At 40.9% G+C, this 24,118-nt stretch overlaps 3 protein-coding genes across 4 annotated transcripts; 1 reads left to right on the plus strand and 2 right to left on the minus strand.

Annotated features, from left to right (window-relative positions):
* Positions 1–627: 627 nt before the first annotated feature.
* paics (phosphoribosylaminoimidazole carboxylase, phosphoribosylaminoimidazole succinocarboxamide synthetase) lies at positions 628–12,024 on the minus strand. Its single transcript, XM_026158333.2, has 15 exons — positions 11,259–12,024; positions 10,527–11,024; positions 10,388–10,447; positions 9,683–10,294; positions 8,949–9,026; positions 8,542–8,699; positions 3,832–3,871; positions 3,556–3,753; positions 2,427–2,605; positions 2,161–2,340; positions 1,936–2,049; positions 1,769–1,852; positions 1,392–1,572; positions 1,147–1,305; positions 628–926 (listed from the first exon to the last, which is right to left on the minus strand). Exons 1-15 carry the CDS (start codon positions 11,626–11,628, stop codon positions 760–762), a joined length of 3,078 nt encoding a protein of 1,025 aa, XP_026014118.2. The 5' UTR covers positions 11,629–12,024; the 3' UTR covers positions 628–759.
* Positions 4,025–18,578, plus strand: ppat (phosphoribosyl pyrophosphate amidotransferase). Of its 2 annotated transcripts, none has more exons than XM_026158335.2 (11): positions 4,025–4,643; positions 12,097–12,163; positions 12,481–12,687; positions 14,778–14,890; positions 14,988–15,133; positions 15,370–15,445; positions 16,119–16,270; positions 16,354–16,481; positions 16,578–16,799; positions 17,723–17,843; positions 17,926–18,578. In XM_026158335.2, the coding sequence occupies exons 1-11, from the start codon at positions 4,516–4,518 to the stop codon at positions 18,096–18,098; spliced, it is 1,533 nt and encodes a 510-aa protein (XP_026014120.1). In that variant the 5' UTR covers positions 4,025–4,515; the 3' UTR covers positions 18,099–18,578. The 2 variants fall into 2 exon arrangements, with proteins under 2 accessions (XP_026014120.1, XP_026014121.1); XM_026158336.2 differs by having other exon boundaries at positions 15,373–15,445.
* Positions 18,445–23,917, minus strand: LOC113015951 (uncharacterized). The gene is made up of 9 exons (XM_026158334.2): positions 23,743–23,917; positions 23,578–23,641; positions 22,067–22,122; positions 21,937–21,970; positions 21,813–21,838; positions 21,688–21,736; positions 19,597–21,114; positions 18,917–18,959; positions 18,445–18,831 (listed from the first exon to the last, which is right to left on the minus strand). Exons 1-9 carry the CDS (start codon positions 23,818–23,820, stop codon positions 18,819–18,821), a joined length of 1,881 nt encoding a protein of 626 aa, XP_026014119.1. The 5' UTR covers positions 23,821–23,917; the 3' UTR covers positions 18,445–18,818.
* Between the last annotated feature and the right edge of the window lie 201 nt (positions 23,918–24,118).

Raw genomic sequence — 24,118 nt, forward strand, 5'->3', positions numbered from 1 at the left:
TTTGGGAAGGCCATTACGCCAGTTTAATATTGGCTTGCTTCATGTATTATTTGAACAGCTTTAATGTGTATTTGTGGTCATTGCCCTGTCGGAACATCCAATTGGGTCCAAGTTTTAACCATAGATGTTAAATATAGCTAATGTTGAATTTTGAGGTAGTCCATTATACCATCGCTTTTGTGCAATGTGCCAGTATTGCTGGCAACAAAACAGCCCGAGAGCATGACAGTACCACCCCGACACACAACAGTTGGTACAGTGTTACGCTTGAAAGCCAAACAGTGACAATAATGTGAAGTGGTCTAATAAGGAGTTAACAGGCCTTGGCATTTTCAGCTTAAGACATCGTAGAACCTTCAACTCCATTTTTTTTTAAAAAAAAATACATGCATACACTCACTCATATCTGTATGCATGTATGTAGGTGAGCCAGTATGCATAATTTAGAACCTGGGTAATTATCTCAAAGCTCTGCACCTTTTTTAAATCATTAAGGACATATGAAGTGCACTCATTACAACCTTGGAAAAACAAAAGTTCAAAGAAATCATGAAATCCTCCAAACTATCATGGGATTCATGAATATGAGTATATAAACCCATAAAAATTAGTCTTAAAGAAAGAAAATGCGCAGAAATACATATAAGCTTTAATCATTTGTCTCTTCATGGAATGATATGTGTGACAAGCAACTACATTTAATGGGTTTTTAATAGTAAACAAAGACAGTGTGTTAAAGTGTGAAGCACGCTGGGCTCTTCAGAGGCTGCAGGCCTGTAACTTCTTGTCAGCCAGCTTGAGAGACACCCAGGTGTTGAGCATGGATGCCCTCAGTTTGCACCACACCAGGTGGTCACTCAACCCGAAGATCTGCGCTGCAAACTGGGCAGAAGCTTCTGGAGACAATACTGTGGAGCAGCCAAGACCTGCAGGACAAATAAAGTAGAGAAAGACTTGGTTACCATAAGGGGGAAAAAATTAAAACCGTATGTATGATTCACACTGCACATGTATATATTGCTGCAGAAACGATGCACCCCCCCCTTCTTCTCCAACATGTTTGCACCGAGTAGGAGATCATCTGTATCTCATTGTACATCTGTATAGTGACAATAAAGGCATTCTATTCTAAAGAGCTCTTCTCACCACTTGGCATGCGGAGGGATGACCATACATCTTGCGATCCCCAGTCTGGAGTGAGAGGAGGGCAGTTGATAACAGGGTAAGCCGTGTTACCAGACATCACTGGGCCGAGGCCGTTACTTCTCCCAGCCACAGCCACGAATACAGTGGGTATCCCATCACCTGCAAAAAAGCATAGAGAAATTATCACATTATCAAGAATCCCTAGATCAGTTTAAAGATGGAATTATGTCAATATTAAAGCACACCTTCATATTCAGCCTTGATTCGGAGCGTCTCATCTGGACCCTTGTGTGCCGAGGTGACTCTGAGGACGCAGGGGATCCCATAGGAGGTGCACGCCTTTCTTATCTTCTCACAATGGGCCATGTCTGAGGTGGAACCCATTAAAACCACCACCCTGCTGCTTGCCTGGGGCTTCAGCAGCAACTGTAGAGGCACAGAAACCATTGAATCATCAGTTTATTTCAGTTTTTGACTGCTCAAATTGTACTCGTTTTTTTCCCCGAATTGCATAAAAAGCAGCTGCAGGCTTTTGTGATGGTAAACAATGTCTGTTGGTTAAGATATTCAAAGCAAAATACTCCTACAAGATAAAGAAGAATTTAGAGTTTGTTTGCTGTACCTTGACCCTTTCAGAGACCCACTCAAAATTCCTCTTCACCATCTGCATTGCCTCTGGGGTAACCTCCTTCAGGTCTCTGTACACCTACAAAGGGGAAGAAAAAAAACAGTTTAAGGCTTGTATCTTCCCCCCCTCATATCAGCATGAAATGAAAGTCAATGCATGACCTGTTTATCTTTCTGCTGGCTCCGATCTCCAGCTGGCCAAAGCCTCCATGAATCATTATCAATCACGTCAGCGAGCACAATCTCTTGAGTTTTAACATTGACACCAAATTCAATCTATAAGCAAAGAAAAAAGTCCTTAATTGTAGTTCTGCTGTAGGTACAGAAGAAAAGTGATTGCACCAAGATATGAAATTAACCAGCAGGGGGAGGTGCTGCACAGCCTACCTTCATGTCCACCAGGGTGCAGTTCTGAGTGGCCCAGGCCTTCTCCAGAATCTCAAAAATGGCCACAGTGCTGCGATTCATTATGTCCACCTCACACTGACCAATAGTGAGCCCAGCCAGACAGAATTTGGCCTCCAGCAGCTGCTCCTCTGACCACTGAGGATCATTGTTGGCATCATCCTAAAAACAATCATTGATGAGTTTGCATGCAACACTCACAGACTGAAAATGCATCGAGAGAATCACTGCACGCCTGGAAGACTCACTTTAAAGAACATCTCCATCTTTAGAGGAGAAAAGCGGTAGCCCTCTTTGACTCCTGGATTCCTCTTGAGGAAAGATCCAGTCGCCACTCTGCGACATACCCACTCAATGGGTATCATCTCACAGTGCGCTGCAATGAACGCCGTGTCCGAGTGCTGCTTAACAAAAGCTGTCTTAATGCCTGGGGGGGGGAGGGTGGATGTTAGGGCAACCTCAAACTAATGGACAAATTTCAATATGTGCAACCATGTCAGATTAGAAAAATTTAGATTTTATTTAATTTTTTTATACACTGGCACACAGATGGCTCTTCAAGTTACCATGATTTAAACCTATCTTTGATTAGGGTCAAGTGGATGGGATGTGGCTGGTTGGATCGGGTTAATTCTAAGTGGAAACACATCAAGTCACAAGGCAGCCATTACTACAGCTTGACTGACCTACGCGTCACACACAAGATGGTTACAGTTAGCCAATTGCTTATAAATTAAAGTCATATGGAAAGTAATTTTGGGATCATGTAAATCTTGCATGCCCTTCACATTTAAGTATTTTTGCAAGATTGTCATTTCTGTTCAATTCACCCCCCATCCATCCATGAAACACAACATAAAATTCAGTTCTTAGTGGATTGTCATTCAGAGGGTTAAAAAAAAAAAAGAAGTCATTTTTTAAAAGTTGCAAAAATGAGAAGAGCCGAACTGCTTCCCATGTGTGGAAAACTGATTACCATGTACTTCTGAGATATTTAAATAAATCCAATGGCATTTCAGAAAAATCCTGCAAACTGAATAAGTGAGCCAGGGCTCTGACAAAGTGTGACAAACGTTTTATATTTTCTTAACATTTAAGCCCCCACATTAACTGAAACTGAAAAGATCAATGAGTCCAAAGTTTGTTTTTTTCCAGTAAACTCTACTGAATCAATTTACCTTTGATAGTTTGTTGCTCACAAAAACTTCTGCAGAAACAATGTGCCTAGATACTGGCCAAGTGTAAGGGACTTTTTTTTTTTTAATGGGAAAAAAAAGAGAGCTGCAATAATTATACACATGCGTTTGACAGAACTGCCCCAACCCACTCAGACTGCAGAATACTGTCCCCCCCTACAAACATTCAATAAGTCCTCACCAGACTCCTGCAGCAGCTGGAACACGCAGCTCGTAGTTTTGTTGGCAATGGCAGCTTTGCCCTCCATCTGATCTTTCCTCACGGCATTCCCAGCCGTGATCTGGTCTTTAGACTGGACTAGAACCAGTCCCGGCTGGTCCAAGAGCTCGAAAATCTGTTTTGTCTTGCCCTCATTGAGCTTTTGGCCGACTTTCAACTCTGAAAAAAAAGAGGAAAAAGTTAAAACACGCACATCTAACTTAAGCGCTAACGTGTGTATTAAGGATCGTGCAGTACCTGGGGTGGATGCCATAGCGCTCGTCGATCCTGAACAGTCCTGAAAGACAAATCACAAAACACGCCAGTTAACTTATTGAGAAGCAGAAGGTGTGCAGGCAGCCGGGGAGGGGAAGTGGGCCGTGTCATACTTGCGCCGGGAGCCAATCACAGTTCTCAACTCATCTAAACAACCAATCACAGCGGCGCACGTGAAAGGGAAGCGCTCAAACGTCAAGAGAAGACGTAAAAAAAAAAGAAAAAGAAAAAAACTTTTGGAGGTTTTTCTACCAAAGTTCATCCTTTTACTCTTTGATGAGAATGTTGTCTTATCAAAAGCTCCAACAGGACTAAATAGTGTGGTTTTTGACCTAATCGATTAATTTGATTAGAATTATTCGTAAATTCCACGTATTCCATTTAATTCGTTATGATTTTAGTTATGGCGGACCGGTTGTTAGGTTAAAACGTGTCTAGTCTGATTTAACTCTGTTACTCGTGATTTCATGCCCAATTCAGCAGTGTCAGCTGAGTTTGGTATGTTTTAACAAACCACGTTGTATCGCTGCAAGCACGTGTTTGGTCACGAACGTGTATCAGGCAAGCGCTCATACAAACACGCGCGCGCACGGTAATTGCTCACAGACAACTAGGCGCGAGACTAGACCGCAGTTTATACGAGAGGCATCGGCGACAGGCGAGCCCATGGAGTTCGAGGAGTCGGGTATTGGAGAGGAGTGCGGAGTCTTTGGGTGTGTCGCTGCGGGAGAGTGGCCCACACAGCTGGAGGTGGCTCAGGTCTTAACTTTGGGGTTGGTGGCGTTACAGCACAGGTAAGTAACGGAAAACCAGTTACTCCAAAATTGGTAACGACTGAAAAGTTACCACACTAGTTAATGACGTCCAAGCTTTGCATTTTAGATGAAATGTTTGGTTTAAATTTGAATCTGACCCAAACTTGAGCAAGAAAAACAAAAATGCAAGATGTGAATTTTTGCAGAAAGCAACCTCATGCATCTACAGTATTGTGCAAAAATATTGACCCCCGCTCCCCCTTTTCTTTATATTTTGCAGAGAAATTAGAAAAAAACGGTAGCGACTTTTTAAATATGCACAGAAATAGGCTGTATATGACAAAAACTGAGTTTTTACTACTCTAAAGAGCATCAAAGCAAATATTAGTATGACAACCTTTATTCTTCAACACAACCTGAATTCTCTTATGGAAACTTTCTTGTAACTTCTGTAAGTAGCCTTCGACACTAGTTCTCCTGGCTTGTTGAAGGACATTCAGAGTTTGTCTTTGGATGTTTGTTTCCTTGTTCTGTTTTCCCTCAGTCTGTCAATTCTGCCATCCCACATTGCTTTAAAAATGTTGAGGCTGGGCTCTGGAGAGGCCAATCCATGACTGACCATGTTTCATTGTGTGTGTGTTCTTTCTGTCCAGGTATGCATTTCCTGCATTGGCAGTGTGTTTGGAATCACTCCTGTGCTGAAAAATGAGGCATCAATCAGATGCTTCCTCGCCATGCTAGATCAAAATCTGTCAGTATTTTTCTTTATTATAATTGAATCAGAGGCAATACAACCATGATAGAACCTCCACTGTGTTTTAAAGATGGCTCTCTATTTTACCTCTTGGTTTTTTTTTAACACACTGATGGCAGTTTGAACCGACAATTGAATATTAATTAATCACATCACTGTCGTCACAGATTTTTCAGTCCAGTTCTTGTGTTATTTGGCATACCTCAGTTTTTCCTCCATGCTCCCCCTCCTTAAGAATGACATCTTTACAGACACCCTCCCACTGACCACTGAAGAACCAAATCCATCTCTTAGGTCCTTTGACAGCCCCCCCCCCCCCCCCCCCCCCCCACACACACACACACACACACACACACACACACATTTTTTGTTCATTTGAAAAATGAAAAACATGAAGAGTTAAAAATGCTCAGTGACAAGGTCTACACTGAAAAGGAGTGAAAGAGCAGCCAATGTCTAGTGAAAACTATAAAAAAACTTATGTATGTGTAAATACATTACTAAGGCAAGAATAAAAGTGAGCTTTGCATATTTCCTAAGGTTTAGCTATATAAATGTACATGTGCATAAGTTTAGGTTCAACACTGTGGACAACAAAAAAAAAATCACTTTGTATAAAACCAAAAAACATATGTATGAATTAGTTGTTCCAGTATTGGAGAGTACTCAGCCATTTGATTGCTATACCATAATTTGACTGTATTTAATCCCTAATGTTTTGTAATAATTCTTGCAGTGTTATTGGTTTTCAAAATGGAACATTCCCTTAGCTATCTATATTAGAAGGACATGTTATTCTTAGAGGATCCCAGGCAAGGATTGCTGTGTTAAGTGTAAAGAGCTGCAGCCACACCATGGTTCTCTACAATGTTCTGGCAACCAAGCACTCAACTCTTTCTGAGTGGGCATTGGATTACTTCATATAAAAGCACCAAATATGCCACATGCTTCTTTGCACACTAACTTTCTTTTTGGGATAACCAGCTTTTTTGGTGGTTATGACAAAGTGCTATATATTTCTGAATGCAGCCAGGTCATCCACTTGCTCAGCGCAGTAAAGTACCTTCCCGATTCAGAGGAGGTGAATGTTATAATAAACAACAACCTTAAACTCTGCTGCAAAACCTGTATTTCTACAGGTTCTGTCCTGTGACTGATTGGGTAGTAAAGCCTGAACACGGGTAGGACAATTTCTGGATATTTATCTACCACAGAATCAATTTTTTCAATAAGCAGGGTTTTTTCCAGTTTCTACTGTGTCAGTAGACCATTTTGCTGAAATGCTTTGCAAGCTGTGCGAAAAACATCAATCACTTACTTGGGTGGTTGCCTGATTTGTGGCACTGTGATCTACCACAATGGTAGATGCCTTCTCAAAAAGGCTTTGGAAAGCATCATTAGTTTTGCCTTTTTTGCCTCAGTGTGGGACTCAACAGACAGCCTGCATACCAGAGTTGGTTTGTGACGTTCTTTGGAGAGAAATATTGAGATTTTGTAGCTCTCCAAACTGATCTCCTGCATCCTGACAGTTTGCTCTACATCATAGGACTGGCATAATTCAGGCTGTGTCTTTAGCCATTTTTGAAAGGCTGTCTTACCTTCTGCCTTGTGTTTAAGAAGTTGGCACAGGTTTCTGATATTACCAAGCATGACCTCTTGAAGCTCAATGTTCTTGGGCTAAATACTTGAAGCATACATTCTTAAGCAATGAAGGCCTTGCTTTCTTCTGTTCTTCTTGAGCACACACTGAGAAAAAGACTACTCAATAGCTTTTCTCTTTTTTGTACAATTTTTGAGTCTACACTCATAAAAGCCAGATTTGATTGCCTAGCAGTTAGCAATTTTTTGTTTTCTCATCGACTCTGGTACAGTGGAAACACAAAACACCTTTTAAAGTGTCACTGTAGTTAGCAACATTTTATCAAGCAGCTTTTCTGAAAACATATCATTGCCACATTCTTGGTTCTGATGAAATATTCGATACAGTTGTTGAGACCATGCTAGTTTTAAGTTACTGAGTTGAAGGCAACTGGATTTCTTTTTTGGTTCATGAAGCTGTCCCACATAGAATTCACACTTAGGTCTTGTGACCGAAATAACCCATCCATTTAGTCACATGTCAGCTCAACTGATGTGACCCTTAACGACTTGCATAAAAACCGGGTGGGTCAACGATCCTCAGGACACCCCCCAAGAGCACAACCCCACTAAGGGTTAAAATACTTTGTTTTTGGAACTGAAAAAGCTTCACACATGAGAGGTGAAATGTCTTCAAGAACCAAAAGGCCTGGTTTCCTTCATCTAGCTTGCAATTTAATATATCATTCTTTTTCTCCCAATTTCATTGAATTTAGAAAGCCAACCCGACAACCTCCGGTTAGCAGATTGGACAGCGCAGAAGAGCTAGCTCATCAGGACAGGGCTGTTTACACCTACAGGCCAGTGGCCACTCTTTCAGTGACGATGTGCACATCCTGGTTTGAGTGGCGAGCCGTTATGTGAAAAGGGGATGACATCTTTGAACTATTGTTCATCATCTTAGAGTGATGTGATTGCAGCCAATTCCTAACACTGTCTAAATGGTACTCATGCTACCAATGGTCATGACAGTTTGCATACTAACAACCATGGAACTGAATTTGTGGCTCATTGTTAGTCAATGGTGCTGGTTTCAGTTGTTATGCAGCTATACCGCTCAAGTACTGTACTGTAAAGTTGTGGAAAACTGCAGTCAGTCGATACTGAAGAAGTCACCTGGATAAGCGATGAAACATTTCCATTGAAAATGCTGTGACCAGATGAAGAAAATCAACTTTCTGGGATTTTCTGACATGGATTAGTGAATAACCCTTAAGACATAACAGTTTTCATTCATAAAAGCAATAGAGCTGCAGCTTTTTTTTTATTTTTATTTTTTATGATATATGCATTAATCAGTTCACCTTTGTTTTTGCAATCTGAAACAATCTAAAACCTAAACATGTTCAAGTTTGCAATCATAATTTTAATGTTCGGCATTTTTATTTAAAAAATGATTAACTGATTATCACAATGTTCGCCAAATAATCTGTCACTCGATTAATCAAGTAGTTGGGGTAGCTTTTAAAAAGTTGCCACAACAGCTTTTATTATTTAAAAAATACCTCAGTTTTATAATGGTCACATGAGATCAGTATATGTTACCTGTAATTCTGGCGACGGAGCAGGGGTGGCCATTGAACAGACTGAGTTGATCTTTATTATTGGAATATGGTCCGTCTCTTCTTTACACTGGCTGTGGAGTCTTTCAGCAACGAGAGGCCCAATGTTCAGCTTTTTTAGTGGTGTGTGCAGTCCAGGGTCTGGAAATAAGAAGGACAAAGGTTTACATTAACCTACTTTTTAAGTACTACTAGTGTAACATGTTAGCTCCTAGTAGGGTTATGCGAGTTGTGCATTTTATTAGAAGTCATGACCATATCCTTATCCATAATTTAATTATGAAGCGCCATGGCATATCATGGGACTTAGCCAGAAATTACAAAAGCTTCAGTCAATTGTGGATGTCACGTGACATTAAAAGGGATTACAGAAGGAGACATATTTCAGACCTTCATCTACAGCTTTCCTCTTGATTCTTCTGTGTGTTGAAGTAGTATCCTCTCTTTCCACCACACTCTCAGAAGCACCTGCAAAAATATAATATTAAAGGTAGTTACAAAAATACAAATATGCATTTTTTGCTACAAAAGAAAAGAATTGTCTTGGTACTAAACATAGTAAGACTGGCTTAAGACCACCTCGGGACTCCTTTTTAAATAAAATCTTTAAACTATAATAATAATATATTTTATATGTATATAATAATATATTTTAAAACCAAGTTGGACCAAGTTGTCTACTAATTGGAAAGTTGTTGGTTTGATGTCCGACTTCTCTGGACTGAAGTATCCTTGGGCAAGATAATGAACCTAAAGTTCAGCTGATGCATTGATTGATTTCTCATGAAGTGGTTAGAAATCTGTGCATTTTCTATCACATTTGGTAACAGATTCAGTGCCTTGACTTTGCTGGGGCTAATCTTGCATACATGTGTCATAAACCAAGAAAAGTCTGTTGTGAGCCAGGGAGAACCCTGAACTAAATGTCATCGGTTTGTTTTGTGTATGGGAAATATATTAAGACATAATGTAAAAAAAAAACAAAAAAAACATTTGTTTTTGGCTGTCCAAGATGGTCCTGCTTGATTATCTTACTCATGGTAACTGACCACTGAAAGCATTATGTAATCTTTTTCATCTAATTCATGCTGATAATAATGATGATGATTAAATGATCAGCTCACTCATCAACATGTGTTCTTGATCCAGATAATGCTCCTTAATTTTATGTCGCTTTGGCTCATAAGCATTTGATGTAGCCTCGATGGTTACTGATAAGTCCGAATCAGAGGTGCAGGTTTTGTCCTCCAAGGCTCCCTCCACAGCTCTCCTCGTGTTTGTCAACTTGCCGTCCACGTGATTTTTCTCATCACAGTTGTCAGATGTAGTAAGTCCGCCTGAATCTGCAGACTCGGCTGCTCCTGTGTCTCGCAGAGAGTCGTTAGCCGTGCGATTCATAATGGAGTCCACTTCCTCATAGAACCTCATGAGGCGTCTCGGGTCAGCTTCATCAGTCTTGCCCCTTTGAAGGGACCTGTAGAGGTACTTGAGGTTCTTGTACTTTGTGTGGCACTGTTTCCAGTCACGTTCAATGCCTTGTTGCATTAACCTGTTCGAGATCTGGACAAAGATGTCCCTCTTTCTGGTTGAGCTCTCCAGCTGCCTGCGTATGCGCTCATCCGACCAGACTTGGATCAGGGCTCGCACCTCTTGGTCGCTCCAGTTTCGACCCGTGTCCGACACTGTGACTACTTGGAACTGGTCAGAGCTGGAGTCTGTGTGTGCTAGATGGGCGTCTGGGATAAAAGAAGAACAGATATGGAAGGAAAAGTTTAATTATGCTGCTAAACTCCACAGTTGATTTGGCAGATTTTTCTTTTTCGGCATACCTGCACTTCTCCATTTTACTTCCATTTCTCCATCCATGTCGTAATCGTCACTGTTGTCATCTTAAATGATAAATACATAAGAAAATTATTTTCACGAAGTCTTGAATCTAAAACAACTGCTTGCAAACTTGATGCTTACCATCATCAATTTCAATGACCACCTCACTCTCAGAGCCCGTTATCTGCCCTGTGTGGCCTGCTGCTGTTTGTAGCCTCCCTGCTTCCATTTCACCATCATACAGTCTCTTCTGCATTTCCCTGGTCCCATTTTCCAGTCCTTTGTCCAGTAGAATGGCCTCCACTTCATCAAAAAACTTCATGTATTTCCCCGGGCTTCCTGCACTGCTGCCTCCCGCAGCGTGTGCACTTTTCGCAGTCTTATAGTCATATTTCAAATTCTTGTATTTTGTACGGCATTGTTTCCAGTTCCGTATCACCCCAAAGTTTCTCTGCATTTGACGAGCCATCTCTTGGAATATGGATTTGTTGCGCAGCGTGCATTTCAAACGTTCCCGAATGTTGCGGTCAGCCCAGACGCACAGCAGCGCTCTAACCTCGTCATCCGTCCAGTGGCGGCCTCCCTCTTCAGCCACATTAGTAGAGTAAGAAACAGCTGAATGAAATCGAGTCTTCATTCCTGTGCACACATGAAAACATTGTAAATTTTGGCTAAATGTTGATGTAGAAAAAACCCAAAGAAGAACAAGATGACTTTTATGTAAGTGTTTGAATTACTTTTTAGCACAAGCAAGCTAAGAATAGTTTTAACTGGCGTGTCTGTTTATCCTTGGATACCAGTTTTTGTTTTTTCCCAAGGTGGAAAAAGTCATGTTGTTATCATCAATAGTACAGTGGTGTTGTACATGTTTACCTTCCTGGACTGGGTAGATTCTTCTTTGATTATCCACATCTTCTTCCTCCCATGGCCTTTCAAGCGGCCTTTCTTCCACTCCTTGGCTGTAGTTTGCCGATGTGCCTGCGTCAGCCTTCCTGCTCTGAAGTCTCATGCTTCTGCATTTGGCCTGACACTCCCTCCAGCTGCGCACAACACTGAGCCTCCTCAGACGCTCTGAAATCACCTCAAATGTGCTTCTGCTCTCTACTACGTGCTGAGCTCCAACCTGGTCCCACACTGAGAGTAGAGCCAGCACTTCTGCTTCCCCCCACTGCCTCTCCACTGAGCCTTTTTCCTCCCCCACCTCACTATCACCTCCTCTTTGTCTCTCTGCTCCTCTCTCCATGTTTGAGCTGACCTGGAAACGCTTTCTTTTCCCCCAGCCTGTCTGTCTCTGCTGCCCGGTTCCCTAGGCAACCAGGCGGTTAAGCCTGAAAGCAACGCCTTCATGCTGAAAAGCAGCCTCACCACTGGCTTAAGCTGTGTGCTGAGGGGGCGGGACTAAGTGTAATCTGAGAAGCAGCTTGGTAATGGATTGAAACTGCAGCAAGGCGACTCTCCATATATGGCAGCCTCACCGCAGGGAAGCAAATCTGCTTTTTCCTTTTTTTGGGGGGGGATTTTGTTTCTGCTCCATTTGGCCCTCGTTAAACCAGTTTTGATTTGCCTCAAGGCAACCGTAACTGACTCAAGTTTATTCTTGCAGAGAAGAAACAGAAATCATTCATGCAAAAAAACACACTTCCCACTAATACATGAAAATTTACACTGTAATTGTGTGTGTGTGTGCGTGTGTGTGTGTGTCTCTACTCAGGGGACAGGAAAGTGCTGGGATTGTCACAAGTAATGGAGCCAGTCCACCCACGTACACAGCACACAAGGTAACACTGAATCATGATCAGAAGCTTCTTATATGATAAAACAGAAGCACAGTTTAACCCAGCATCTCAAAAACAGACCCAGGACGTATTTGGGTTGCGTCCTGAATATATTTCCATTTGGCACAGTTACATCAAAACAACCCAGCTGGTCAGAATCGCACTGAGCACTTTAATGTTTGGCCTTTACAGACATGTTTTAAAGCCTTCAGACATCCTCATTGTTTGCTGATTTTCTGCTTTTTAACATCACTTTTATTTATTTTAAAATATTTTTGTGCAAGTTAAAACCTTCACAGAGCAATGTTGTCATTTTATAGGGAATGGGATTAGTGAGCACCGCTTTTTCACCAGAGGCTCTCACTAAACTGCGCTATGGTAACCTCGGCATTTGCCACACACGCTATTCAACCACTGGGATCTCAGAGCTGCAGAACTGCCAGCCCTTTGTGGTGGATACACTGCATGGCAAGATTGCTGTAGCACACAATGGAGAGCTGGTTAATGCCCATGCCCTGCGGAAAAAGGTGAGGAGGGGGCTCTGCTTGTCCACACTGAATGTTGCGCATATCAATGTGACATAAAAATAATGAACTGAACACACACAGACACAGTTTTTCTTTCTGCTGAAATATTTATTTGCTATATCCAATCTTAACGAAGGTTATGGGCTGGATGTCAACACTTTCACATACCAGAGCTGCATCCATCATCCAGTCAAAGGATTTGTTTGACTATTAAGTGTTTTGCGCTCTCAAAAGAATTTGTATCTGCAGTTAATGCTCGCATTAATGAGAAACAAAATGAATAGCTTTTTAAAATGTATATCTCTTAAGAACATTTCAGGCTGAAAATCTAAAAAAAACCCCAAAAAAACCCCCAATCTATAAAATGTAAGCTATATTAAACTGATTTTGCCCCAGGGTGGTTGTGACTACAATGTAGCTTGCCATCACCAGTGTGTGAATGGGTGGATGACTGGATGTGTAAAGTGCTTTTGGGTCCTTAGGGACTAGTAAAGCGCTATACAAATACAGGCCATTTAGCATAATTTAACAAATGTGTTCCCATCCTGTCTTTTTCTCAGCAACCTCTCTTCCAATCTGAGGCTAAAATACACAGGAAGTTTTGACTATATTTATGAGAATGTGCACTGAGTGAGAATTCCACACATGATTTGCCATGAAAAATCAGTACCAAATCATTAACTGCTCTCTTAAACTTCACTCCAAATTTCAAAAGTCTGAACGCTCAAACAGGCTTTTTGAAGTTCTGCCATCACTCTGATGGTTCAGTAAATCGATTACATTTACCTTGTCAAAGGTGATTTGAGACACTTACTCATGCTGGTTGTATAAGTGGATCTTGAGAAAGCTGTATTACCATAATCTGCTCGTTCGACACTGCCATTTCTATGATTATGCTTTCATACAAACCTGCACATTCACTGAGTGCATATTTATAACTGTCCTCTTTTTTTTTTTTTTTTTTTTTGTTCTTTAAAGTAATCTTATGACAATCCATGCACTTTATATTATATATCTAGTCGACCAATTACGATGAATTAATAAGATTTTTTTTTTTTAACACAGACCTTGTCAGCTGGATTTGGTTTTTAACCAATTATACATAACTAACCTTTCAGAAGGAAATTTAAAGCTTTACATCAAATAAGTCCTATTCTTTAGGTAAATTTAGACTGCCTCCCCTTTTTCCTAACAAGAAGTCAGTATCTCTATTCATAAGTGGCACTGAAACATGCTCAGTCCAGCTGGATCACATCAACGTCCCTTCTCGAGTGCACTTTGTGATCACTAACAAAAATCTGTGTGTCATGTATATGTGTTGTGTTTTTGTTTGTTTTTTTAAGACAAGCCAGACCTTTATATGGAATATACAGTACGTACTACCTATTGAACTGGACAGTGAAATAGATCATCAATAGACCAATGGATTAACTTCATACTCTTAGTTGTCCTTTATGCTCAGCAGCCATCTTGGAAACTGCTTCAGGTGATTATGTGGACAATTATTTTAAAGTGATTTAGTTGATAACATTCAGTTGGCAAGTAAAGGTCACTGTTTCATTTCCAGCCAGAGACACAAATCCTCTTTGTGCATCAAGAAAGTCAGCCGGTATAAATCTCTGCCAACTTAAACATGTGGCCAACCTCTTGTGACAAGCCAGAATCTTAAAGTAGCTTTGTCTGATCTGAAAAACCCATAAATTTCATTTTGATGGCCGCTGAGACGTAAAAGCAGGACTGATTTAGAAATAAAATGTAAAAAACACAAAACACTTTTCTCCAGAGTCCTGACTCACATTATAGATGCAATAATTGAAGGAAAAATAATAAGTAGACTTATGTATATCTTTGTGTCATTATATAGCAGCTGTGCCTAAGCGCAGTTAAAACTATCATGAACATCAGGCGAGCCTAGACGTCAGTGCAACAACATGATTGGCCTGTGTCTCTTTCCCAGAGTGGCTGTTGAGTGGCTCTTTGAGGGCGGGGGTGTGACAACCATTTCCATTATAAAATTTTCCAAAGACTGCTATTCCACAGAAAATAACATTATTCCATAATTAATCAGTCACTATAAATGTGCCTTGTAGGTGATGCGCCATGGTGTCGGCCTCTCCACCAGCTCAGACAGTGAGCTCATCACCCAGCTGCTGGCACTGACTCCACCTATGGAGGAGCTAGACTCACCTGACTGGGTTGCCAGGTGACTGTTGTGACCTAATGATACATAAGCATATAAGCATAAATATTTTTGCTTTACATTACTTTAATGCTGTTTTTATTTGTTTTTTTTGTTGTAGAATTAAAAACCTCATGACTGAAACGCCAACATCATACTCACTGCTGGTCATGTTCAAAGATGTAATCTACGCAGTGCGTGACCCTTATGGAAATAGGCCACTGTGCATTGGGCAGCTCGTTCCCATCTCTAAACTGCACAATCCAGGTATCTACACAGTTGTTGCATGTGACCGTTGCATCAGAATTAGTGCAACTGCAGAACACAGGCATGTTTGCTCTCAAAAGACTAGCTTTACTGATAAAAAGGATGCCTCACGAGAGGTCAATGGTTGCAGCAGAGCTTTTGGCCCTTTTGATTTTGTCAGAGGTCAGATGTGTAAGCTGGTGAATGATTAACTTGATTCTTGTTTTTTTTTTTTTTTTTTTTTTTTTTTTTTTAAGCAGGCGCTCAAGAGGAAGACACTGAGGGGTGGGTTGTGTCATCAGAGTCGTGCAGCTTCCAGTCGATTGGTGCCAAGTAAGCATTTGTTACCTTTGCAAAAGTATTCTTTAGTATAAAAGGAACCGTAATGCCAGGTGTAAATCATTTTTATAACCTTATTTTTTTATTTTTCTTTCTTTCCCAAAGGTTTCATATCATTTGCCTTAGGCCACGAGTACTTTTTTTTTTTTTTTTTTCTATTTTGGCGCTTTACACTCCCCCCCCCCCCCCCCCATAAAGATGGCTTTCGATAACAATCCTGTAACCTAAATGACAAGTTTTGACTAAGGCTGTCAGTGTTAATCGCGTTAAAATGACGTTGACGGCAAAACCGCGTTAACGCAGCATATCTCCGTTAACGACCGACATGATTAATGCCGACAGCCCTAGTTTTGACACCTTAGTATATTCTAGTAAAGACGTGATTCAATGACCATCGTAATAGTTCTGGTGTTTCCCAGTGGTAACGACATAGCTTTTGATGCACGCCCATTGCTGTTCGGTTCCGGGTCGCTGCTCGTGCGGCCAGCTACCTAGCCTGACTTGTCTCCCCAATGTGATGTTTGTGTATTTTATATACGGTCGGCAAGGTCAGTCTCTTAATTGCCCCTTGGGGATAAATTCTTCTGAATCTGAATGCATGAACAGTGAAATGGTGTTCCTTGAGTCCATCCGTTCATTGTACTTTTTTGTCGTTATTGATTAACAGGTACTACAGAGAGGTCTTGCCAGGAGAGATAGTCCAGATATCCAGACATGGTGTCAAATCTCTGAGTGTTGTGCCCCGACCTGAGGGAGACCTCCCAGCCTTCTGCATTTTTGAATATGTTTATTTTGCCAGACCAGACTCTATTTTCGAAGGTATGCATATTTATTATGGGTAACACACTTACTGATTACTCATTTCTTAAATGTATTAATACTGAAATATCAATGTACTACAGGGCAGATGGTCTATACTGCCAGACAGCGATGTGGGCGGCAGTTGGCCATCGAGTCTCCGACTGATGCAGACGTTGTCAGCACTGTGCCAGAGTCTGCAACCCCTGCTGCTCTGGGCTACGCTGAGCAGGTCTGTCTACAGTGTGTCTGCTCCACCTCAGTAATCTTATAATATACCGGGTGGACTTACAGTCTCACTAGTTTTTCTTCTGTCTTCTTCTCACAGTCTGGTCTTCCATACATTGAGGTTCTGTGTAAAAACCGCTATGTTGGAAGAACTTTTATCCAGCCAAACACCCGCTTGAGGCAGCTAGGAGTGGCCAAGAAGTTTGGAGCACTGACGGACAACTTTGCTGGGAAACGAGTGGTGCTCATTGACGACTCCATCGTCAGAGGCAACACAATTTCCCCTATTATTAAGCTGCTGAAGGAAGCGGGTGCCAAAGAGGTTCGTTTAATAGTGTTTGGCAATAGTTGTTGATATAGCACACACAACATTTTGGCAGAGTGGCTCAGAAACTGGTTGGTTTGGATTGTCTGATAATTCAGACTGTAAGTAGACTAGAAGCACAGGAAAGTAACATAAAACTGGAGTTTTTTTTTTTTTTTTTTTTTAATGGCAGTAAGTGGAATAAGTGAGAAAAGCCCATGTGTTTGTCACATTGCGTACTATACTTACATCAGGGGTTCATAGAAAATATTAGGCTCATTAACTGTCAACTCAAAAAAGTGGGCGTACCACAAGAGCAGTCTGAGACTGTATTTCCAATAAGACAGAAAATTCCCTCCGCACTATGCATGAATTAAAACCCCAAATCCAGGATATCTGGATCCAAATTTTGGGGGTATTTTCTTGAACATCCCAGTTATTATTTCATTGATACATGTTTATTTGGGAATATCTAATCTTGTAATACTAAAGATAGGAAGTGATTAACTTTTGGATTTTTTTAAAAGTTGGGCCAAGCCCCACGTCTGGTAAACCATTTTTATGAAAATCGGTCCCTAATCAGATTTATGGCATGAGTAACATACTCTCATTCATCATTTTTGGGCCTACTAGTCAATCTGATCTGAACCGTAATTCACATTTTAACCAAACATTCATGCAGCACTTTATTGTCTCTTCTTCTATACACATCAAGTGCTTGATGTGTATAGAAGAATAGATAAATGCTACATTTTTGCCACACTTAGTAAAGGTAAATAATCATTGTTACATGAATTAACAGAAGATACGTTTTGTTTTGTTATTTCTGACCATTTGAAGAACAAATATTGGTCCTGAAAAGGGCACCTAACTGTGTGTGACCAGAATATAGTCACACACTAACTTTGTGTTTATAGTAACCTAATTATTCTTCTGGACAGGTCCACATCAGGGTGGCTTCTCCACCAATCAGGTTCCCTTGCTACATGGGCATCAACATCCCAACCAAGGAGGAGCTCATTGCCAACAAGCCGGAGTTTCAGGACATTGCTGGTTATATTGGTATTTAAAAATGCACATCTACCATTCATTTCTTTGTCTGGTCAGAACAAAAGCTTGTGTTTAATGCTAACGCTGTTTACAGGTGCTGACAGTGTTAAATATCTGACTGTGGAGGGCCTCGTATCTGCTGTCCAGGAGGGTATTGCTTTCCATATTGAAAAGGACAAAATTAATTCCAATAACAAGTCCAACAGGAAAGTGGGCCACTGCACTGCCTGTCTGACTGGGAAATATCCAGTGGAGCTGGAGTGGTAACTGCTGCACCAACAGTAGCACTGTGGATGGTGCTGCAAACTTTAAATAAAAAAAACCCCCCCTGTTCTACATATGGTTTATCTCAACATTGCCAGCCGGAACACTAAGATGTTGCACAACTACAGAAGGTTACTTTATTCAGAACCTCAGGAAGCTAAAAGTGATGCTTTTTCTCACCTGTGGTGGCTAAGCTTTTTTCTTTTCCTGTTCCTGGATGTGACTAATTCCAGGTGTGTATTTCTTACCACACAAGTATGTTTTTGTTTTGCAGCTGCATTTATTTGAAAAGTAGATTTCCACATGTATTCAAAGCATTTACAATGCCAGAAAAAGCGCACACGATAAATGACCAAAACATTAAATCATCTTTATTTCTGTTATTTACTTAAGACTGTTTTGTTTGGGTTTTGGGCTGTTTGCTCAAATTTGAACAATACAGGAATATGATGTATGAATAATAAACAATAACTACAATGACAAGTATTTTTTTTTTTTTTTTTTAAATAACTACATTCTCCCATTGACAATTTTATTTCAATAATGAATAGACAGAAAAAATGGACATCAAACATATATTCAAGAAATGATAGAACATATAAGAACAATTATAATCAATTAAAAATAGTTCAGAGAGATTAATTATCAGCGGGTTTCCATCGCAGAACTAGATGGTCATACATTTCATTAAATTTCATCGGCCCATCTCCTTGATGATCCCCTTCATCGCCATTTTCTGTATGTGACGGGAAAAGGTGAGTAAGAACACATCAACCCCCAGAGGCCAAAAATATCTTGTACATGGGAATTATTTTAGTCACCTGGGAGAGTAGCCACAGGTCATTTTGCTCTCTAGTGAACTTCCTGTTGAATAAAGCATAATGATTAGGTAATCAGAAACAAGTCAAGAAAACTATGAAGATCAGATGTGAAGGGACAGACAAACTTCACAGGTGCAGTGTTGGTCATTTAGTAGCTGTCATTTTTGTGCGAGTTGTATGCTACAGTGACCTCTGTCTGCTCCACTCAGTATGAGAATGAATTTTGGCTTGTACGGCCTCTCATACAAACACACAGGCGTGCTCTCTTTCTCTTTCCCCAAGTGGAAATTCACTGACAAAATACACGTCGATGGACTCTTTACATAGTTGTGATGATTAAACTTGCATAAAATAAGTCTGACTTGTAATTTCAAAACCCAAACTTTAAAGAAATATTGGGGGTTCTTACAAAGTAAGCTGACAATCAGTTTATATATTTGTATCTTCTTTAGTTTGTGTTGTCTGGGTGAGTGGTTCCTTAGAAAGCTGCACCCTAGAAAAAACATGCACAATCATGCATGCATCCAAATTCAGTGGGTGTGTCCTCATCAAAGTCCTCTTCCCAAAATACCTGCCTGCACCTGATATGTTTAGGAGGCATCTTAACTGCACTTTTGTAGCTATGCAAAAATACATAATTTGAGCACTATCACTTGACTTAAAAAAAGGATGAGGCTTACCCATGCCAGAAAAATCCGCTGCAGATTCAGCCTCCACATATTCCTCATATGCTGGATACTGCTGGCTGCTGAACCTTTGAAACATGTTGTGCTTACTGGAGCTACCACCACGAGGCAGCTCCAGTTCAGACAAAGGCCTTAGCATCGCTCTGCTGTGGCGTTTGGACCCTGGGGAGTATGTGCAATACACTTCCCTGAAGCGTTTGGACTGTGGATGGCTGCTCCAGTCTAGGTCCCTGTGGCGTTTCCTCAGGACAGACCGGTGTGGTGACAGTGCAAGAGCAGCTAGAGCTGATGAAGAGTGACCTCTGCTGGCCTCAGAGCTTCTAGCACAGAGACGGCATGGAGGGCCATTGAAGAAAGTTGACTTGTTCTGACACACAAACTTGTGGTAAAGTTTCATGAAATCCTCATCAACTTGTTTTGGTGAGCACGAGCCAGGGGATGAAGGCAGGACGGAATCAATGGAGAGGTGTCGTACGAGCCTGCGATGACCCCCTGCTGCTGAGGCTGACTGCGGTGAGTGTGGCAGGAAGGACTGCTGGGAGTTTTGAGAGTAAAGCATCTTCGGTGGCAAAACAGGCCTTTTTGTCGGGGAAAACAGAGAGGCCGTGAGTGATCTGGGCCTCATAGGCTCTCTGGAAGTCACAGAATATTCACTGGGGCTTCTGGAAAACAAATGAGGTGATCTTCCCAGGCTGGTCACCACTCTTGCTTTTAGGGGACTCCTGTCCCTAAAGCTCGGCGCCTCCTGCCTGACTGGGGAGCCATAGATATCAGGTCTCTGTATTGCAGCAGTGAATTCTGGTGCAAGGATGGAGCTCCCAGCTGTCTCTAATAGAGAAAGACTTGATCTTTCCTCAGAGGCTTTAGCACAAGGTCGTGGAGGACTGACGCTATAGGCAGAGGCCTGGTCTTCCAGCTGGGTTTGTTTACGAGAGGACAGCTGAGACACAGTGAAAGTCTTGTTTAATGGTATCTCTTTTGGTTTAAAGGACACAGAGGAAGCAGAGAAGTCCATTACAAGGACAGGCTTATGCTGGTGCCTGCTCATAAGGTTTTCCTCCCTATCAGGAGATTGGTGCATTTCGTGCCAGTCTCTAGGACAGGTCACAGTCTGCATAGGCGTTGTTTTGGTCCTCGTGAATTGCTCTTTCATAGGCCTGCTGGAGCTTTTCTCTGGAAATGCTTTTGTGGTCATCTTTGGTTTGCTGTTTGTGTGTCTAAGTGGGACGACAAAGGTGTTGTTGAGGTTACTTCTGTTTGATTGCTGACGCCATCTGCGGTACCTCCTCAGCACAGAATCAGCGGCTGTAGAGACATGCTGCCGATCCCAGGCCCTCTTTATCCGACTAATCATACTTGGATAGAGCTCCACCCAGGAACTGCCATGACTTCTAAGAGACATTTCCAGCTCCTCATCTTGGTCTTCAGGTTGAAGGTCCACATTGGAAAAGTTTCTCTGACTCTCATCCAGTGAGCTCACAGTCAGCTGAGTCACATCACTTCTAGTCATCCCTGTGTGATGCACAAGGGGAAACAAAATTGGGAATTAGACAAATAATATACTCAGTGCTTCTCTTGGATAAACAATCTTTATATATACACTAGTGGACAACCCTCTGTTTTATTTGGAAAGTTCACACACTACCAGCTTCCAGCTGCCTCACGGGCCAGGTTACCTAACTGGGGTAACCGGATGTACTCCAAATCTTCTATCTTGGATTGCAGTTGGCGATAGTGGTGTTTCTTTTGCTCCGAGGGTTCACTGTGAGCTGGAGGCCCACTCTAATTAACCCTCGCCAAAGCTAAGAGCAGAACAAGGATTACCTTTGCCAGCTGCTGTTCAAGGTGTTGGAGTCTAACACTTAAAACTACCACAATGGTCAACTATTCATTTATCACAAAGTACAGGGAAATCAAAATGTTTGTGGAGGCAAAACTTATTAAATATATTATTTAATAATTAAAGAGAGCATGCATGTGTAATTTAAGAAAGCAATCACGCATTTCTGTTGTGCATTTCTTTGTTGTCACAAATTTAATCCAAGACTGGAAAACACTGAAACAAAAGGATTTCCTTTTTCTTACCACCATCTTCCATAGACAGCTGGATGCTGGTATCAGATGACAAGTCCAGCTGTCAAAAACAAACCATCATTAACTCAAGTTATGCCAGATATTTTGATACAGAAGGTAATTGCAGGTATATTTACCTGAGAGTCTCCTGTGGGGTCCTGTGCTGTGTAAGAAATGTTCAAGTTGTATTAGATGAACTACACAGTGAAGCAAAGAAAAAGATGCATGTTGTCATTTAAACTCTTAATTCTGAGAAATTACCTCTTAGTGACTCCTCTCTGACATCTGTCGAGCTCTGAGGAGAAAATGTGGGTGATTAAATAGTAGTAAACGCAGCTTATGGTATTTTGTGTCGTGCATGGCTGCAAAGGTCGTTGTTAGTAACCCAAACCTTCAGTTGCAGTGAGATCACCTTCTTTTTAGATAACGTCATGTAGCTGTCAAGCTCTTGAGGACAGAAAATATACACAATGTGGTCAGACAACAAAAAAAAGTGAACATTACAGATCGTCAAATATTAAGCAGTGTTTCAGGTATCAGGCCTTCACCCATTGGACACACAAATACCTATAATTGAAATCTGGTGAAGAAGATAACAGCTGGAGGACGTAACATTTTCTTCCATTAAATACAATCAAAATCACAAATCATGCAAATTGCATCAACCACTAATATTCTAATTGGAGCTGACAGAAACAGTAAAATGTATCATGTGACATGGCCTTAATGTCTGAATGACATTAAAGGAAAGCTCTGCAGTTTTGCTTCTTTCAAATTATATCCAAACCTTTAATCCAAAATTAAAACAACACTCAAAATTAGATCTGGGAAAACAAATCATCCAGGTTTATGTTTTTTCTGGGATAGACCACCTCAAATCTCTTACTGCTGGTAAAAATCTCACCTTCAACTAATTAAAAATGCAGCAGCAAGACTTAGCACATAGCATTGCATTACCCCTGTTCCTGGCTCCTCTCTACTGGTTCCCAGTACATTTGATTTTAAGGTTTTACTGATCACTTTTAAGATATGTTTTGATCTCGTCTCCAAGATACTTTGCAGAAATATTATCTTGTTTGTTCTTCTTTTTTCAGCTGCTCTCTTTAGGGATTATCTTTAGCAGATTATCTACCTTCATCTCAGCCAATCTTTCTGCTCTATCACATCAACCCTCTGCATGTCCTCCTTCAACACATCCTCTGTCCAGTATATCCACTATACCTCCTCTGCTCAAACCATCTCAGCCTTGCCTCTTTAAATAATGTCCAAACCACTAAACCAGAGCTGTCCCTCTGATGTTCTCATTTCAAATCATGTTCATCCAGGTGACTCCCAATGACAATCTTAACATCTTCAAATCGGCCACCTCCAGCTGTGCTTCCCGTCTTTTTGTCAGTGTCACCACCTCTAAAGTACACATTGCAAAACTCACGCACCCCAAGATATTTAAACTCATCTACCTTCCTTAACTCTACTCGTTGCATCTTCATCCACACACATTCTATCTTGCTTCTGACTTTTAATCCTGTCCTCTCCAGAGCATACCTCCACATTTCCAAGCTACTATTATCTCACTTTATTGTCCTCTCATCTCAATGTTTGTTTTCCGTTTTTCACTGTTTCTGAATTTAGCATTTTGCTTTTGCTTGTCTGTCAAACTGCTTTGCAAACTCAAAACACTTTTCAAAGATTTATAATTAAAGTCTATTGTTTTTATTGTAATAAAAGGCCCTTCAGGCGACTATTGCTGTGAATTAATATATAAATAATACTGAACTTCATTATTCCAGAAAGAAAACAAGTCCTGTGATTGATCTAGCTTACAAACGCATCTAATTAGTTAGTTTTCGGTTACCTTTACTAACACAGACGATGTTATTAAAACCTTTCCGGCTCACTTACTTGTGGGGCTTATATCGTCGAGATCAACCTCTGTCCCCGCGTCCTGGTACTGAAGTTTTGAATACTATCAGAAGGAAACAGAGGTTGGTTAATTCTGTTGCTTTCATTTGCAAAACCCGCTGATAGTTACGTTCATGCTAACCGTCCATAGCCTTATTCACACACCTTGTCTATGATTCGATCCAGGGAAAGTTTGAACTTTGAATTGTTAATTTGCAATTGTGTCTTTACAAGCTCATCCATGTTTGCATATAAAATTACTTTTTATCAAAAAGACGACAAAGAAAGAGAACAGCTAAACGAAGAAGAAAAATGGCGCTTTCGATTTTAAAGATTTTACGTCACAAAATAGTGGAATGTGATTGGACAGTGGACATATGGTGCCTTCCTTGATACTAGGAAATTGCGGTTGTATCTTTATTGCGTTTAATTTGAAAGACAAAATTAAAATAGAAAACTGTTGTTTTGTGTTAGCAGTGATAACACGTAGCGGTTATTGTTCATATGAAAATGACTGCAAGTATTAATAATATTTTGTAAG

This window comes from Astatotilapia calliptera, chromosome 23, assembly GCF_964374335.1.
Source record: "Astatotilapia calliptera chromosome 23, fAstCal68.1, whole genome shotgun sequence".
Classification (NCBI taxonomy): Eukaryota; Metazoa; Chordata; class Actinopteri; order Cichliformes; family Cichlidae; genus Astatotilapia; species Astatotilapia calliptera.